Genomic DNA, 17,825 nt, shown 5'->3' on the forward strand with positions numbered 1-17,825 from the left:
ACCAGCTGCTGGTTGACGGAACAGTCGCCCGAGACTGCAAGACTCGACACACCAACCTGTGCACTGCCTGGATTGATTACAAGAAAGCCTACGACTCCATGCCACACTCATGGATCACTGGATGCTTGGAACTGTACAACATCAACAGGAACCTGAGAGCCTTCATTGATGGGACTGTGGAAAACAACCCTTGAGGCCAATTACAAGGCAATTGCACAAGTCTCCATCAAATGTGGCATATACCAAGGAGATGCTCTGTCCCCACTGCTGTTCTGCATAGGTCTGAACCCCCTCAGCAAAATAATCAACAAGACTGGCTACGGATACCAACTCAAAAATGGGGCCACCATCAGTCACCTCCTATACATGGATGACATAAAGTTGTATGCCAAGAGCGAGCGAGACATCGATTCACTGATCCACACAACCAGGATCTACAGCACAGACATTGGAATGTCATTCGGACTAGAGAAGTGCGGTCGCATGGTGACAAAGAGAGGGAAGGTAGTCCAACCCCGATGAAGCCACAAGGAGAGGAGCCACAGCCAAATACCTACAACGAGTAAGGCAAGTCCTCAGAAGTCAGCTAAATGGCAAGAACAAGATCCGGGCAATAAACAGCTACGCCCTGCCAGTCATCAGATACCCTGCAGGAATAATAAGCTGGCCAAAGGAAGAGACGCAGACCACAGATGTCAAGACACGGAAGCTCCTAACCATGCACGGAGGGTTCCACCCTAAGTCCAGCACCCTGAGACTGTACACTAGCCGTAAAGAAGGAGGCCGAGGACTACTGAGTGTGAGAGGCACTGTTCGGGATGAAACAGCCAAGATCCATGAGTACATCAAGGAAAAGGCCCGAACGGATGAAGTGCTCAGTGAATGTCTCAGACAATGGCAAACAGAGGAAGAGTGGCTAGAGACACCATCACGGGAGGACAGACCCCTACATGGGATGTACCATCGGCTGATAAGTGAAGTGGCTGACATCAAGAAATCCTACCAATGGCTGGAAAAAGCTGGACTGAAGGACAGCACAGAGGCACTCATCATGGCTGCACAGGAACAGGCTCTGAACACCAGAGCAATAGAGGCCAAGATCTAACACACCAGACAAGACCCAAGGTGTAGGCTGTGCAAAGAGGCCCCTGAGACAGTCCAGCACATAACAGCAGGGTGTAAGATGCTAGCAGGGAAAGCATACATGGAACGTTATAACCAAGTGGCTGGCATAGTGTACAGGAACATCTGTGCAGAGTATGGACTGGAAGCCCCAAGTTCAAAGTGGGAAGCACCCCCTAAGGTGGCAGAGAACGGGCGAGCCAAGATCCTGTGGGACTTCCAGATCCAGACTGACAAGATGGTGATGGCGAACCAACCGGACATTGTGGTGGTGGACAAACAGCAGAAGAAGGCCGTTGCAGTGGATATAGCAATACCAAGCGATGGCAACATCAGGAAAAAAGAACTTGAGAAGCTAGAGAAATACCAGGGAAAGTGAAGGCCTCGCCTTGGTGGTGCCCGTGGTCATTGGGGCACTTGGGGCAGTGACCCCCAAACTGGAGGAGTGGCTACAGCAGATTCCAGGAACAACATCAGACATCTCAGTCCAGAAGAGTGCAGTGCTAGGAACAGCCAAAATACTGCGCAGAACCCTCAAGCTCCCAGGCCTCTGGTAGAGGACCCGAGCTTGGAGTGGGAGACCACCCGCGGAGGGTGAGAGGGGAATTTTTTTATATATATATGTATATATATATATATATTAGGGGTGTAAATCGCGGGTTTTGTCACGATACGATATCATATCGATACAAAGAACTACGATACGATATTTGCCGATATCTTAAAGCCTGCTGCGATTCATTCACGATATATCGCGATACAGTGCTATACGATCGATTTTTTTTTTTTTTTAAATAAAAAAATATAGAACAATATCCTGATTTATAACAATTCATATGCAAAATCCACAAGGTACTGCAAACTCTTTATTTAGGAAATTACAAGAGTATTGTAGTATACATATATATATATAGTAGGGGTGTAACGATACATCGATACACATCGATTAATCGATATAATGCTCTACGATTTATTGGCATCGATGCTAAAGGTAAACATCGATTTATATCGCCGTGTTTGACCTCGGACATTAGACGCGACTTTATTTTGAAATCCAGTTCATTGTTGCTTGCTTCCTCTTTCCGGGAGCAGGGAGCAGTGCGCGGCGTTGCTGCACGTAAAAGGGGAGTCGACAACTAGCACGCGGCTCCTGGGCTGGTGCTATGGCTAGTGTCCAAAAAGACGAGGAAATTTGCTCCCCTTTAGGCTTCAAGTCATTCGTTTGGAAGCACTTTGGATTCCAAAGAAAAGATGGCTCAACGGACAAGACACGTGCAGTTTGTAAATCCTGCCATGCGGTGATCAAATATTCAGGGAGCACAAATCTCGCCGCACATTTAAAGAAAAAACACGACATCAAAGTTCAGTGTTAAAGTAAGCAATTTGTATACTACAATACTCTTGTAATTTCCTAAATAAAGAGTTTGCAGTACCTTGTTGATTTTGCGTATGAATTGTTGTAAATCAGGATATTGTTCTATATTTTTTATTAAAAAAAAAAAATCGATCGTAGAGCACTATATCGCGATATATCGTGAATGAATCGCAGCAGGCTTTAAGATATCGGCAAATATCGTATCGTAGTTCTTTATATCGATATTATATCGTATCGTGACAAAACCCGCGATTTACACCCCTAATATATAGTATATATACACATATATATATTAGGGGTGTAACGATTCATCGATACACCGATTAATCGATATAATGCTCTACGATTTGTTGGCATCAATGCTACTAAACGTAAACATCGATCTATATCGCCCGTTTTTTACCTCGGACATTAGACGCGACTTTATTTTGAAATCCAGTTCATTGTTGCTTGCTTCCTCTTTCCGGGAGCGCACTGCGCGTGTTGTGTTGTGAGCAGAGCACGCACGTGAAAGGGGAGTCGACAACTAGTACGCGGCTCCTGGGCTGGTGCTATGGCTAGTGTCCAAAAAGACGAAGAAATTTGCTCCCCTTTAGGCTTCAAGTCATTCGTTTGGAAGCACTTTGGATTCCAAAGAAAATATGGCTCAACGGACAAGACACGTGCAGTTTTTAAATCCTGTGCGATTGGACAAAAATGCGCAAATGAAAAAATGCTTAAAAAAGGCAGGGGTTGTTTTTTTTGCTTGGAACAGATTAATTTTTTTTCCCATTATTTGTAATGGGAAAATATGATTCGGAATTCGAACAATTCACTTCTCGAACAGCACGGATTGTGTTCGAAAACCGAGGCTATCTGTGTACAGACACATATACCGTTTTTTTTCCGTGTATAGTGCGCCCCCATGTATAATACGCACCCTAAAAATGGCATGCTGATGCTGGAAAAAAGCCTGTACCCATGTATAATACGCACCCAATTTTTATGAATTTTTTTTTTATGAAATTTTTTTTTTTTCTTTTTTAAGTCCCAATGATCATAGGGAGGCAATGGGTCCCATTTTTATAGTCTTTGGTATGGTCTTAACTAGGCTGGATGTAATTTTTTTTGTTGGCGTTGATTTCTCCGACTGCCCATAAACGCACCACCGCGCTCCGTGCGCGCACGGGAAAGAGGCGTGCGGACGTAAAAAAGGCGGCTCTGTATGGGAGAGACGTTGAAGAGGAATAAAAACACCCTTGGAAACCAAAACTTGGTGATTTCAAGTTTCATTTCGAGGGACATTTGTCACGTCTCGTCCCCAGTTTTGCTATGTGTCTAGGTTGCCATAGTTTCTGTTCGCGTCGCCCCTCTCTTCCTGTGTCACCTCAATCTATGTAACGTGTTTTGTATTTAAGTCCTGTCTGCCCCTCGCTCACCGTCGGATCATTGCATGTGTTACTGTCATGATGTCTGTTTGCTTTCTGTTCCTGTCTTTGGTAATGTCACCCTGTCTTTTTGTTCCACGACTTTGTCGGTCAGTCCTGTTGTTGGTTTTGTTTTCTAAGAAATAAAAAAAAATAAAAAATAAAAAAAATTTAAAAAAATTTGTACCCATGTATAATGCGCACCCCAGATTTTAGGACAATAAATTTGTTAAATTTTGCGCACTATACACGGAAAAAAACGGTACATACAGTGTCTTGCGAAAGTGTTCGGCCCCCTTGAACCTTTCAACATTTCGCCACATTTCAGGCTTCAAACATAAAGATATACAATTTTGATTTTTTGTCAAGAATCAACAAGTGGCACACAATCGTGAAGTGGAACGAAATTGATTGGATAATTTAAACTTTTTTAACAAATAAAAAACTGAAAAGTGGGTCGTGCAATATTATTCGGCCCCTTTACTTTCAGTGCAGCAAACTCACTCCAGAAGTTCAATGAAGATCTTTGAATGATCCAATGTTGTCCTAAATGACCCTAACCCTAACCCTAACCCTAACCTAGATGATGATAAATAGAATGCACCTGTGTGTAATCAAGTCTCCGTATTAATGCACCTGCTCTTTGATAGTCTCAAGGTTCTGTTTAAAGCGCAGAGAGAACCATGAAGACAAAGGAACATACCAGGCAGTACCGAGATACTGTTGTGGAGAAGTTTAAAGCCGGATTTGGATACAAAAAGATTTCCCAAGCTTTAAACATCTCAAGGAGCACTGTGCAAGCAATTATATTGAAATGGAAGGAGTATCAGACCACTGCAAATCTACCAAGACCCGGCCGTCCCTCCAAACTTTTATCTCAAACAAGGAGAAGACTGATCAGAGATGCAGCCATGATCACTCTGGATGAACTGCAGATAACTACAGCTGAGGTGGGAGAGTCTGTCCATAGGACAACAATCAGTCGTGCACTGCGCAAATCTGGCCTTTATGGAAGAGTGGCAAGAAGAAAGCCATTTCTCAAAGAAATCCATAAAAAGTCTCGTTTCAAGTTTGCCACAAGCCACCTGGGAGACACCAAACGTGGAAGAAGGTGCTCTGGTCAGATGAAACCAAAATCGAACTTTTTGGCCACAATGCAAAACGATATGTTTGGCGTAAAAGCAACACAGCTCATCACCCTGAACACACCATCCCCACTGTCAAACATGGTGGTGGCAGCATCATGGTTTGGGCCTGCTTTTCTTCAGCAGGGACAGGGAAGATGGCTAAAATTGATGGAAAGATGGATGGAGCCAAATACAGGACCATTCTGGAAGAAAACCTGTTGGAGTCTGCAAAAGACCTGAGACTGGGATGGAGATTTATCTTCCAACAGGACAATGATCCATAACATAAAGCCAAATCTACAATGGAATGGTTCATAAATAGACGTATCCAGGTGTTAGAATGGCCAAGTCAAAGTCCAGACCTGAATCCAATCGAGAATCTGTGGAAAGAGCTGAAGACTGCTGTTCACAAACGCTCTCCATCCAACCTCACTGAGCTCGAGCTGTTTTGCAAGGAAGAATGGGCAAGAATTCCAGTCTCTCGATGTGCAAAACTCCTAGAGACATACCCCAAGCGACTTGCAGCTGTAATTGCAGCAAAAGGTGGCGCTGCAAAGTATTAGCGCAAGGGGGCCGAATAATATTGCACGCCCCACTTTTCAATTTTTTATTTGTTAAAAAAGTTTAAATTATCCAATCAATTTCGTTCCACTTCACGATTGTGTCCCACTTGTTGTTGATTCATCCATCCATCCATTTTCTGAACCGCTTAGTCCCCACGGGGGTTGCGGGCGTGCTGGAGCCTATCCCAGCCGTCATCGGGCAGTAGGCGGGGGACACCCTGAACCGGTATATATATATACAGACGGCAGCATGCCTGCTTAAGGTCTGCAATACAAGCAATATTATCCCTGGATTTGTTCTGAAAATTTTTAAACAAAAAACTGAACCTTTATTATGTTGTTCCGTGTAACTTGTAATCGCGACACTGACCAAAATCAACTGGGGTAATAGTGAATCTAACAACTAATGTATATAAAAAAAAAGAAAACCATTCTGCAAACTGCAATTTTCCCTCCAAAACAGTGATGTCATTTTAAAGAAGCCTGTCTGAGAGCTGTCTACATATAAATATCCCCCTCCCTGTCTCCACAGCTGGAATAATGACTGGAGCAACAGTGTTGTGTCTGACACTGATTCTGTCTCCATGATGTCAGTGACGGAGAATAGCCAGCATGCCACACAAGCCCGTAGGGGTCGACTGAATGCCACTGGTGGCATCAAAGACCTAAGTGCTTATTCAAAGAAGAGCAGAGACATAAGCAACTCCAACAGGGATGTGCCTTAAAGTAAGGTAACCGATTAATTTCAACTTTGCGTCACAGACAAAACCAGTTGGACCAATAATAATTCCAAGACTTTTCAGAAGAAGCACAAAAGAAAATCCAAATGTAAAACATCCTCAAATAAAACAACAACACAATAATATAATCCTGCTAGCCTAGTGGACGACTGGTTAACACCTCTACCTCACAGTGCAGAGGTTTATGAGTTTGTACCTGCGCTCGCAATTTCCTGTGTTGATATTCCAAATAGTCCTGTGGTGTGAATGTGAGAAAAAAATAGTTGTTTCTCTATAATATACTGTATGTGCTCTGTGATTGGCTGGCATTCAGTCAACGGTGGCTTCTGCCTCTTGCCAGAAGTCAGCTGGGAGAACCTCCAGCACATCTCTGATCTCAATGAGGATAAACGGTGTAGTAAATGGATGGCTAGATATTAGAATTTTAATCAATATACGTATATACATTTAAAGTTCCTGTAAAGTGATAATAAATGTCTTCTAAAGTTGATGCATCACAGAGAAGAGTGTCATGAACAACATTGACAAATTTAGAGTAGGTTTATGTGTAAGTGTTTAAAATGAGGGCTTCAGAATTGGGAAAAATCAAGCATTTGTCACCCTAATTGAACACCGAATGCGTCAGCTGAATGTTCAGAAAGCACTCCTGCTCAACTTAGTCAGGCATCTTCCCTATGACTATGTGTCATTTAAATGTATGAGCCACAAAGATGTGTGTGCTAAAACGGATGAGTTTTTTGCAATTTCCCCATCCCAAAAGGCATAACACACAAACATTGAAAGCCCATAACTTGAAAACCGTTTGAGCTAGGATGCGCAAACTTCACATTAGGCATGACTATACCGTAATTTTCGGACTATAAGTCGCTCCACAGTATATGTCGCACCAGCCATAAAATGCCCAAAAAAAGGGAAAAAAAACAGATATAAGTCGCTCCGGAGTATAAGTCGCATTTTGGGGGGCAATTTATTCGACAAAATCCAACACCAAGAACAGACATGAACGAGCAACAACAGGCTAAACGATACGGTATGCTAACATGACAAACACAAACGAGGAGCTGAGAACGGGCCTGACGTAACATTCAGTTATTTAAAAAAAACTATTACATAAAGAACACGTTTATAAAACCATCTGTGTCACTCCAATTCATTAAATCCATCGATCGTCATTTGTCAACAATGCCGTGTGCCGCGCTGCAGTTCAAATTATTCCACAGGCCCATACAACTATATATAAACTATATTTTAAATAACTATCACATAAACAACAATACTATCAAACCATTTGTGTCACTCCAAATCATTAAATCCATCAATCAAATTTCTCGTCCTTTATGTCATCCTGGTGACAGAGGACATGTCCAGAGGATATGGCGCTTTAAAGTGTTAATTACTTTATTTGATTTTTTCTCTCTATTTTTCATGTTTTGAATATGTTCAAGATAAAGATATCAAAGCATGTGAAGTGATCAACTATACTAAAAATAACATGTGAAGTGGTCAACTATACTTCTAAGTCAGTGATGTGTTAATGATCAAGTAAAAATTTGTGAAAAAAAACCTATATAAGTCGCTCCTGAGTAGTCGCCCCCCCACCCAAACTATGAAAAAAACCTGCGACTTATAGTCTGAAAATTACGGTAATTAAAATACAGTGGAGCCTCGGTTTTCGAAAACAATCCGTTCCAGAAGGCTGTTCGAGAAGTGAATCGTTCGAATTCCTAATCATATTTTACTATTACAAATAATGGAAAGAAATTGATCCATTCCAAGCCAAAAAAACCAACCTTTTTTAAGCATTTTTTCATTTGCGCATTTTTGTCCAATTGCGCAACTGCAGTGCACCACGAACGCGCAACCGTAGCCGACTGCGCAACTGCACCGCGCTGGTCGCATTATTGTGACAGAGCCGTCGCTGAAATTTAGATAATATTTTAAAAGTCCTGCTGTACTTTCCTAAATTTAAATGGACATCAGTGCGCAGGGAGCTTAATTTTGTCCGATCGCGCAACTACAGCGCACCGCCGAACGTGCAACTGTTGAGCGCCGCCGACAGCGCAACTGCAACGCGCTGGTCGCATTATTGTGACAGAGCGGTCGCGGAAATTTAAAAAAATCATTTTAAACAGAGGCGTAGCCAGGAATTTTTCCAGTAGGGCGCACGCCCACAGGAAAAAAATCGAACATCACCCACGCCGTTCGCTGATCGCTAAAACAACATCCGGGAGGCAAACGGTGAATGGATAACATCGCGCACATAGAATAGCGCAAGCACATTCGCGCAAGACCGAAAGAAAAAAACGGCATGAAAATGAAGAATTTTTTCAACCGGGGCGCAGGAAGTCCTAACCGGGGCGCCGCCAAGGCTTGGCTACGCCTCTGGTTTTAAAGTCCTAATGTACTTTCCAAAATTTAAATGGACCTCAGTGCGCAGGGAGCTTAATTTGGTCCGATTGCGCAACCGCAGCGTGCCGGGCGCTCAGTTCGCATTGCTTTAGGAGCGTCTTTGTGTTTTAGGATGGCTTTACTGGTCGGTCCCACTTGCTTCCTTTGGAGGCATGATTAGAGTTGATGCAATCCTCAGAGTAACGAGAACGTAATAAGGAACGGAGTCAGTTGGCATGCGGGTCCTCGGCTCATCTCGCGAGGTTCGACAACCGAATTTCGTCCGACATCCGAAGCAAAAAAATCTCGAATTTTTTGTTCGAATACCGATTTGTTCGAGAACCGGGACGTTCGAAAACCTAGGCCTCCACTGTATGGTGATTTGAATAAGTTACATTTGGGAGGGTTTGTGACTTAACATGGAGTGCAGTCAGTATGTTCCTGGTATCATTCTCCACGAACTATTGCACACATGAGGATAGTTTAAATACGTATAAATGACTGTGTTCTTGTTGGTTTTACAAGCTGTGGTGTCCTTGTACTGTGCACAAGATGATCAACATATCAAACCTGCAATCAAGTCTTCAAGATTCAAGAGTTTTTAAGATTCAAGAGTTTTTAAGATTTAAGAGTTTTTATACGCCATGTTTGAGCATGCCAAACAAGGAATTTGACTTCGGTAAAACACACCCTCTGTTCAACATTTAGGTGACTAACAACACTCAGGACATATGAAAAATGGCAAAAACAGTGTAGACAAATTCAAAAAGGTGTGAAGAACAGGATGTTATTGCCCAGTAATGACTCTTGAGACTCTATGAGTGGTGTGAGTTCATCAGAGCAACAGCCTGGGGGAAGACGCTGTCTCTGTGTCTGCTGGTTTTGGCGTACCGAGCTCTATAACGCCGTCCGGAGGGGAGTAGTTCAAACAGACTGCAACCTGAGTGAGAAGGGTCTGTAGAGATGTTCCTTGCACGTTTCCTGCAGTGAATTAATAGAAAATAACCTACAGATCTTTATGGCACACTTTGGGGGCGGAGCTTGGTTGGGACAGTCTTCAGCTTCCTGCAAATGTATAGCATGGATAACCAGTAGGGGTGTAAATCGCGGGTTTTGTCACGATACGATATCATATCGATACAAAGAACTACGATACGATATTTGCCGATATCTTAAAGCCTGCTGCGATTCATTCACAATATATCGCGATATAGTGCTCTACGATCGATATATATATTTTTTTAATAAAAAATATAGAACAATATCCTAATTTATAACAATTCATACGCAAAATCAACAAGGTACTGCAAACTCTTTATTTAGGAAAGTACAAGAGTATTGTAGTATACAAAGTGCTTATTTTAACACTGAACTTTGATGTCGTGTTTTTTCTTTAAATGTGCGGCGAGATTTGTGGTCCCTGAATATTTGATCACCGCATGGCAGGATTTTCAAACTGCACGTGTCTTGTCCGTTGAGCCATCTTTTCTTTGGAATCCAAAGTGCTTCCAAACGAATGACTTGAAGCCTAAAGGGGAGCAAATTTCCTCGTCTTTTTGGACACTAGCCATAGCACCAGCCCAGGAGCCGCGTACTAGTTGTCGACTCCCCTTTCACGTGCGTGCTCTGCTCACAACACAACACGCGCGCACTGCTCCCGGAAAGAGGAAGCAAGCAACAATGAACTGGATTTCAAAGTAAAGTCGCGTCTAATGTCCGAGGTCAAACACGGTGATATAAATCGATGTTTACCTTTAGCATCGATGCCAATAAATCATCGAGCATTATATCGATTAATCGATGTGTATCGATGAATCGTTACACCCCTAATAACCAGTATAGAAAATGGATCAACAGAAGAAAGGGCTTTCTTTTCAAATGTATATAAAACAACAATAAATACATTCAGAAGTACTCACAGCATTTGCCACCAAACTTAAAACTCAGATCAGGTACGTAATATTTCCAATATTTAATTGGAATCCACTTGTGTTAAATTCAGTTGACATGAATTATTTTACACTCACACATCTATCAATATAAGGTCCTGCAGGTGACAGTGCATGTCAGAGCACAAACTCAACTTGAAGTCAATGGTACTGTCTGAAGACCTCAGAGACAGGATTGTCTCAAGGCACACATCTGGAAAAGGGAACCAAAAAAATTATGCTATGAGGGTTCCAATGAGCACAGTGGATGATAAGTAGAAGATGTTCAAAACACCAGAACTTCTCAGAGAATTTACTGACTGTCTAAACTGTGCAATCTGTGGAAAGGGGCCTTAGTCAGGCAGGTAACCAAGAACCTTATGATTGCTCCAGCGATTCTTTATGGACAGAGGAGAACCTTCCAGAAGGCCATCCATTTCTGCAACACTCTACCAAATCAGGCCTGTATGGCAAAGTGGCCAGATGGAAGCCACTTCTTTGTAAAAGGCACACTCTCAGATTATTACAAAGAAAATTCTCTGTCTGGTCTGATGAGACAATGAGTGAATTATTTGGCATGAATGCCAGGTGTCATGTTTGATGGAAACCAGGCAGCGTTCATCACCTGACCAATACCACCAAGAATGTTGGAGGCGGCATCATCGTGTGGGGATGTTTTTAGCGGTCAGAAATTGGAGCAGGTCCGCCGCTTGACAAATTATGTCTAAAAGCTCACTACTTTCTAGAGGTGCATTTATCATCATTTTTAGAGGGGTGTCTGTCCACCATGTCTTCTTGAATGCTCCTGCTAAGATGAGCATCGCTTCAACTACTTTAAGTACTATTTCCTTGTTTGTTTGACATGTTCTTGTGTTGTTTTTGTGTTGTAGGCATCCATCAACTGAAAAAACCCTGCCTCATCTGTCTTCAGTCTCCTGCAGCACTCCTGGAACTCCGAACTCTCCTCCCTCAGAGATGTCTGCCACTCTTTCCAGCCAAGCCATCTCTATCCCCTCTGTGGCTTTAAGCCCCTCTGCTGAAGAGAAGCGCCCCCTGCTGCTGTCAAAGGCACATCAGCCATCTAAGTCCTTTAGCCGAGATGAACTACAGAGGACCTCTGCACACTACAATCATGGCCAAGAAGCACATAGCTTACCACCTAGCCCGCTCTGTGCCATGGAGAATAACTACCAAGTCACAGTCACTATTGCAGCTAGCCATATGATCTCATCATCTACAGAGAAGCTAGTTAATGCAAACAACACTATTAATAACCATAGCATCAGAAAAGCAACGGTTATGAATGGTCATGTGCTGCATAATAAAGAGTTCAATATTGACAGCATGTTGGCCAGTGAACCAGAGGACCCAAAGGGGGATCACACACCATTCATTTCGATAGAGAACGCTAAAGCCCTGCTTTTAAGGGCTAAAGATAGCAGTAGGACTACTGCAACATCACGAAATGGTGACCTGCAACTCATGTCATCCACCTAACAAGACCCAAGAACTGTGTAAAGAAGGGCAGAAAGTTGCTTGTTTAGAAAAAATTACACTCACTACTTAACCTTTATTTTCTACTAAACTATTCGCAGCAAAAATACTTTTAATGATAAATGAAAAGCAAGACTTTTATTTTAATGTTGTAGTGAATAGAGAGTTTTATAAATTTAAAATAATGTACAAAATTGATGATGTCCTGTAGATGAAGTGCCATACACGAGTATGTAGTAGTGTGTGAAAATATACTTGTATATAGTAGCGTGTAAAAATATCAATCGTGCCTTTTTGTTAGGTATGCTTAAGGGAACTGCAAATATAACAGGGCCATATATTCACCATCCTAATTTTCTAATCAAGAATAACATGCAAACTGCCTTCAACGTCTCATAGTTTGAAGTGAAGAAGCTCAAATATTTCATTTTGGTAACAAATTTTAAAATGCATGCTACATGCTGTCCGAGAACAACTGACTGCGTGATTTTGTGTCATAAAGACATTGGATCTGTCCAGTCAAATCATCAGTGTTGTTGTTCATTGTGTCCTGAATGCAATATAAAACCGCGACAGAGACTGGATTGATTTGGATGATTTCATGTCTATTTTAACGCAATGTTTGTGATCAGAATATGTAGAGATGTTCATACTTGTCAGTGGATTACATTACAGGTAACACATGCAAGCAAAATGCAGATGTGATCATTGAGTTCTAAGAAACACTAAACACTAAGAAACACGATCAATAGTCTCGTCTTTGTCAAGTTTCCTTCAACCTTAATGTCAGTTCATCAATGAATCAGTAATGCACGAGTGTGAAATTTTAAAGGATGACATCGGGTTTCCGATTCAAATATCCAATACGATTTCCCGGGTTTGGTGATGATGTCATCGAAGGCAAATATTGAGTTTGTATGAAACATGAATAAATACAAGGCTCTTGATTTAATTTGTAAAGACATCAATGTGACTTGAGCAATGCTTTTTTAGAATAAAAAAAAATATGCACCATATGTATAAATGTTTTGACTCGTCTATTTGCTCCATACCTTGCATTTCTATCAACTTTCAAAACCTTTCATCGTAGTAAGTGGAGATGAGAGGTGTGGATCTCAGCAACAGTAACATGGAAGTTGAGCGTTTGGCTCGAGAACTATTTATTATTATTTTGCATCACCTTTCTATTCTATAGTTGGCCGTTGGCAAAACTGCAATGTGAGATTCTACTTAAGCCTGAGATTTTAAAATTGTCGACTTCCAAACTCTGAGAGACTCCACATTGGATGGGAAAAAAATCACAGGTATAACAGTTTTGAACATGACGTGTGCTGCCTAACCACGTGGCAAGAGCAACAAATCACACTCAAAGGGATTTCATTCACAAATATTCCCACATCAGATAAGAAATCTCGCTAATCCTCCCGAAATTGAACGTGACTTCAGAGTAAACAAACACAGACAGACAAAGAAGCGATTTGTTTCTAGCAAAAAAAAAGGAGTCAAAGGAGTGAAGACAGCACGAGCACTGTATTTCTGTTGTTCCATGCAGGGCTGTGGACTCGGTTCGGACTCGGGGACTCGGTCATTTTTGCCGGACTCGGACTCAGTGCTGATTTTGACCGAGTCCACCGAGTCCGACAATAAAAAAAAAAAAGAGGCAAGACGCAGCCAGAGAGTGTCACGTTACAGTCAGCGTGGTAGGAGTTGTAAGAAGCAGTAAAAACTCCACCAAACTCGCCGTAATGACCCGTGATATATGTTATATCCTTACTATTTTCCAGGTTCTTAGATAGCAAGAATAGGTCGGACAACGACGTGAATGATAACTGCTTTATTCCTTACTCACAGTGCGTTCACAGGGCGTACCACAACAACACAGAATGCGCCCATCCCACTTCCGGGGTTTTTCTACTACGGAATTTGAGTTAGCCCAAAATACACAACATCTCTTCCCCTCTTACAATGAACGCGTATATGCACCTATAACTTGACATCTTCAAGATCTATCAATAACTACCATTAAACAAATATCATATATGGTCCAGACAATTATGACAATAATATTCCCATGCAACCTTAACTTTGGGTGCGTTTGAACTACGTCAAATTATACCGAATTATAGCGAAAAACCGATGTCGTACGGCGTCGTACGGCGTCAGCACTATGTTGTTTTCAATAAAAACATGAAGAACTCACGTTTGCGTCAGTCAATTTTAATTTTTATAAAGGATTATTCTCATTTGATGTCTTTAAATTCATCCGCGTTCTGCCATTGAAGCGGGGTGCATTCAAAAACCAGTCGTACAGACGGAAACTGTTATATCGTGGCCGTAATGACGCGCACACTCTCCAAGTTTAGAGGACTCTTTAATAGAACGGCACACACAGTACAAGCACAGGTTTCTCGCTTGTACAACTTCTTCTGTCTAACATCAATCCTCAGTAGTCAACTCTAGGCGAGTGCGCCCTCTACTGGGTAAAAGTAGAAGTATCACATTGGCAGCAAATAAGCACTGAAATAATACTTATACCAACCAACATTACCAAATCAATACACCACATCTCCCCCACATTTAAGCAAAAACAACATGTGTTATACACTCAATAAAACATAAACAGAAAAATTACTTAATGTAACTCAGTATGAGTTTTTTTTTTATTTTTTTTTTAATAACATTCTACTTTAAGGAACAAAGTCTTTGAGGTGAACAGGGGTATGTCTCTTTCTACTAGAACGTCTCAACTCTGTCTGTGGTGGTACAACCTTTTCATCCTGGGTATTGGTAGCAGGTAGTAACTCTGACACCTTCTCTGAATTAGAACTCAGTTCTAACATCTGTGGTTTATTTATTTCCGGTAGTGGAATCTTTGCAATAGTCTCTGGAAAAAATACTAAGCTTTTCTCCTTCTCAACCTTTGTCTCGAGATTGGATAATCTTGCTCTTACCTGATCTACATGCCTTTTCACAACTTGACCAGTACCAACACTAACGGTATAGGAAAGGGGTCCTGAAGTGTTTTGGATAACACAGGAATCCATTTCGGTCCATAGGAATAGTTCCTGATGAGTACGTCCTCTCCTGACGTAAACCTTCTCTGCTTACTCCGTGTGTCATGATTTTCTTTCTGTTTAAGTTGCTTTTGTTGCACTTTGGTTTTCATATCCAGAACAACCAAATCCAGGGCGGACCTTAGTCTGCGTGACATCATGAGTTCGGCAGGTGATAAGCCTGTTGTTGCGTGAGGTGTGATCCGGTAGCTAAACAAGAATCTTGATAACCTTGTTTGTATTGTCCCTTCTTTCATCTTCTTCATCCCCTCTTTAAAAGTTTGAACTGCTCTCTCTGCGAGTCCATTTGAGGATGGGTGAAAAAGAGCGGATCTCACATGACTGATACCATTTTGCTTCATGAACGCTTCAAACTCAGCACTTGTGAAGCAAGTTCCATTGTCGGACACCAGCATTTTTGGTATTCCAAAATTACTAAAGCTCTGTCTGAGTTTCTCGATTGTGACTAAGGATGTGCATGTTTTTGTAGGGTAAACATCCAACCACTTTGAATGTGCATCCACAATTACGAGAAACATTTCTCCTAGAAAAGGTCCTGCATAGTCCACATGAATCCTTGACCGTGGTGATTCAGGCCATTCCCACGGGTGTAGAGGAGCAGAAGCAGGTGCTTTTTGATGTGCCTGACATTCGTGACATGCTTGAACCGTTCTCTCTACATCCTGATCCATTCCAGGCCACCACATGTATGATCTTGCCAAACCTTTCATTTTAGTCATTCCTGTGTGAGTTTGATGTAACATTTTTAACATCCTATCTCTTCCTTTGGCAGGGATGACCACTCGAGCTCCCCAGAGAACGCAGCCATCTCTAACACCGAGCTCCAATTTTCTCTGGTGGAAAGCCTTCAGATTTGGATCGGTTTCTGTGGGCCACCCTTTCAGGATGTATTCATGAACTTGTGATAAAACAGTGTCTTTTGCCGTCCAGCTCTTTACCTGCTTTGCATCTATCAATGTCTCATCCAACATGTCCATCATAAGTACTTGCTCAGTACTCTCCTCTTTCCTTAACTTGACAGGAACTGGCATCCTGCTCAAGGCATCTGCATTTGCACGATGTTTGCCTGGTTTGTAGACAATGTTGTATTTGTATGCACTCAACTTCACAGCCCACCGCTGCACTCTAGGTGATCCCATTTGAGGAATTGGCTTCTTCTCATTGAACAGCTAAATCAATGGCTTGTGATCCGTGTAAATGGTAAAGTTTCGACCATATATATATTTATGAAACTTTTCAATCCCAAACATGACCGCAAGACCTTCTTTATCCAACTGTGAGTATCTTGTCTCAGCAGGTTGTAAGGTACGGGACACAAATCCAATTGGTCTCTCACTTCCATTTTCCATGATATGTGATAATACTGCCCCCACTCCGTAAGGGGAAGCATCACACGACAAAACCAACTCACGGTCAGCTGAGTAGTGTACAAGAACATCTGAAGTGTTAAGCAAGTCCTTTGCCTTTTGGAATGCCTCTTCTTGTTCTTTGTCCCATTTCCAACGAACATCATGTCTCAACAACTCATGTAATGGTGCCAACAGGGTTGCCAGGTTTGGAAGAAACTTGTTGTAGTAGTTTAACAATCCCAAGAATGATTTCAGCTCTGAAACATTTGCTGGGGCAGGAGCATCTTGGATTGCTTTGACCTTTTGGGCAATGGGGTGTAATCCTTGTGCATCGACTTTGTAGCCCAAGTACTCCACTTCATCTTGAAGGAACGTACACTTGTTTCTCCTAAGGCGTAGTCCCGCTTCTTTCAATCTGTTTAGCACAGAGTCTAGGTTTTTTAGGTGATCAGATTGGTCCATGCCACTTACCAATATATCATCTAGATACACAGCTACTAGAGGAATCCCACATAAAAGACTCTCCATCGTTCTCTGAAATATGGCCGGGGCAGAGGCCACACCGAATGGAAGCCTGTTGTAGGTGAACAATCCCCTGTGCGTATTCACGGTGAGGTATTTCTTGGAGTCCTCATCCATAAGTATCTGTTGATAAGCATGACTCATGTCTAACTTAGAGAACTGCTTACCCTTTGCAAGTGCATTGAACAAATCCTCAACTCTGGGTATCGGATACTGCTCAAGGGATGACACGGTGTTTACAGTTAGTTTATAATCTCCACATAATCTGACTGTGCCCACTGGTCTCAGGATAGGTACCACTGGTGCTGCCCATTCTGAGTACTTAACTGGTGTGATAATGTCTTCTTTTAACAGTCTGTCAATTTCCTCATCCACTTTTGCTCTCATGGCATAAGGAATAGACCTTGGACGGAAGAAGCGCGGAACAGCATTTCCCTTCACATGAATAGTGGCTTTGGTGCCCTTTAAAGTGCCCAGCTCCTCCTTGAAAACTTCATCATGTTTGCACAGTACTTCTTGTAAGGTCACTTTTGTTTCCACTGTTTTCTGGTCTGTGTGTATCTGATGTACTTGTCTTTCTTTGTGTCTGGCTTTTATTTCGTTCCAATTCAGCTGAATGTCCTCTAGCCAGCATCTGCCTAGTAATGAGGGACCATCTCCTTTCACAACCACTAGGGGCAGTTTAGCTCTTTGCTTTTTGTACTTGACTTGGACTTGAGCTGCTCCCACAACTTCAA

The 17,825-nt window shown here is 42.1% G+C and overlaps 1 protein-coding gene across 8 annotated transcripts in view; it reads left to right on the forward strand.

The window, feature by feature from the left end:
* Positions 1-13,159, forward strand: part of nrg1 (neuregulin 1) — a 60,562-nt gene extending 47,403 nt beyond the window's left edge. For 6 of the 8 annotated variants that reach the window (XM_061293795.1, XM_061293794.1, XM_061293793.1 and 3 more), the window contains one exon: positions 11,540-13,159. In XM_061293795.1, the coding sequence (XP_061149779.1) occupies positions 11,540-12,146 (607 nt within the window). In that variant the 3' untranslated portion in view covers positions 12,147-13,159. Of the gene's footprint in view, positions 1-6,125; positions 6,325-11,539 lie in introns of all 8 variants that reach the window. The other 2 variants (XM_061293797.1, XM_061293796.1) reach the window with 2 other exon arrangements.
* The last annotated feature ends 4,666 nt before the right edge of the window (positions 13,160-17,825 follow it).

The sequence above is a fragment of the Syngnathus typhle genome, linkage group LG12 (assembly GCF_033458585.1).
Source record: "Syngnathus typhle isolate RoL2023-S1 ecotype Sweden linkage group LG12, RoL_Styp_1.0, whole genome shotgun sequence".
Lineage (NCBI taxonomy): Eukaryota > Metazoa > Chordata > Actinopteri > Syngnathiformes > Syngnathidae > Syngnathus > Syngnathus typhle.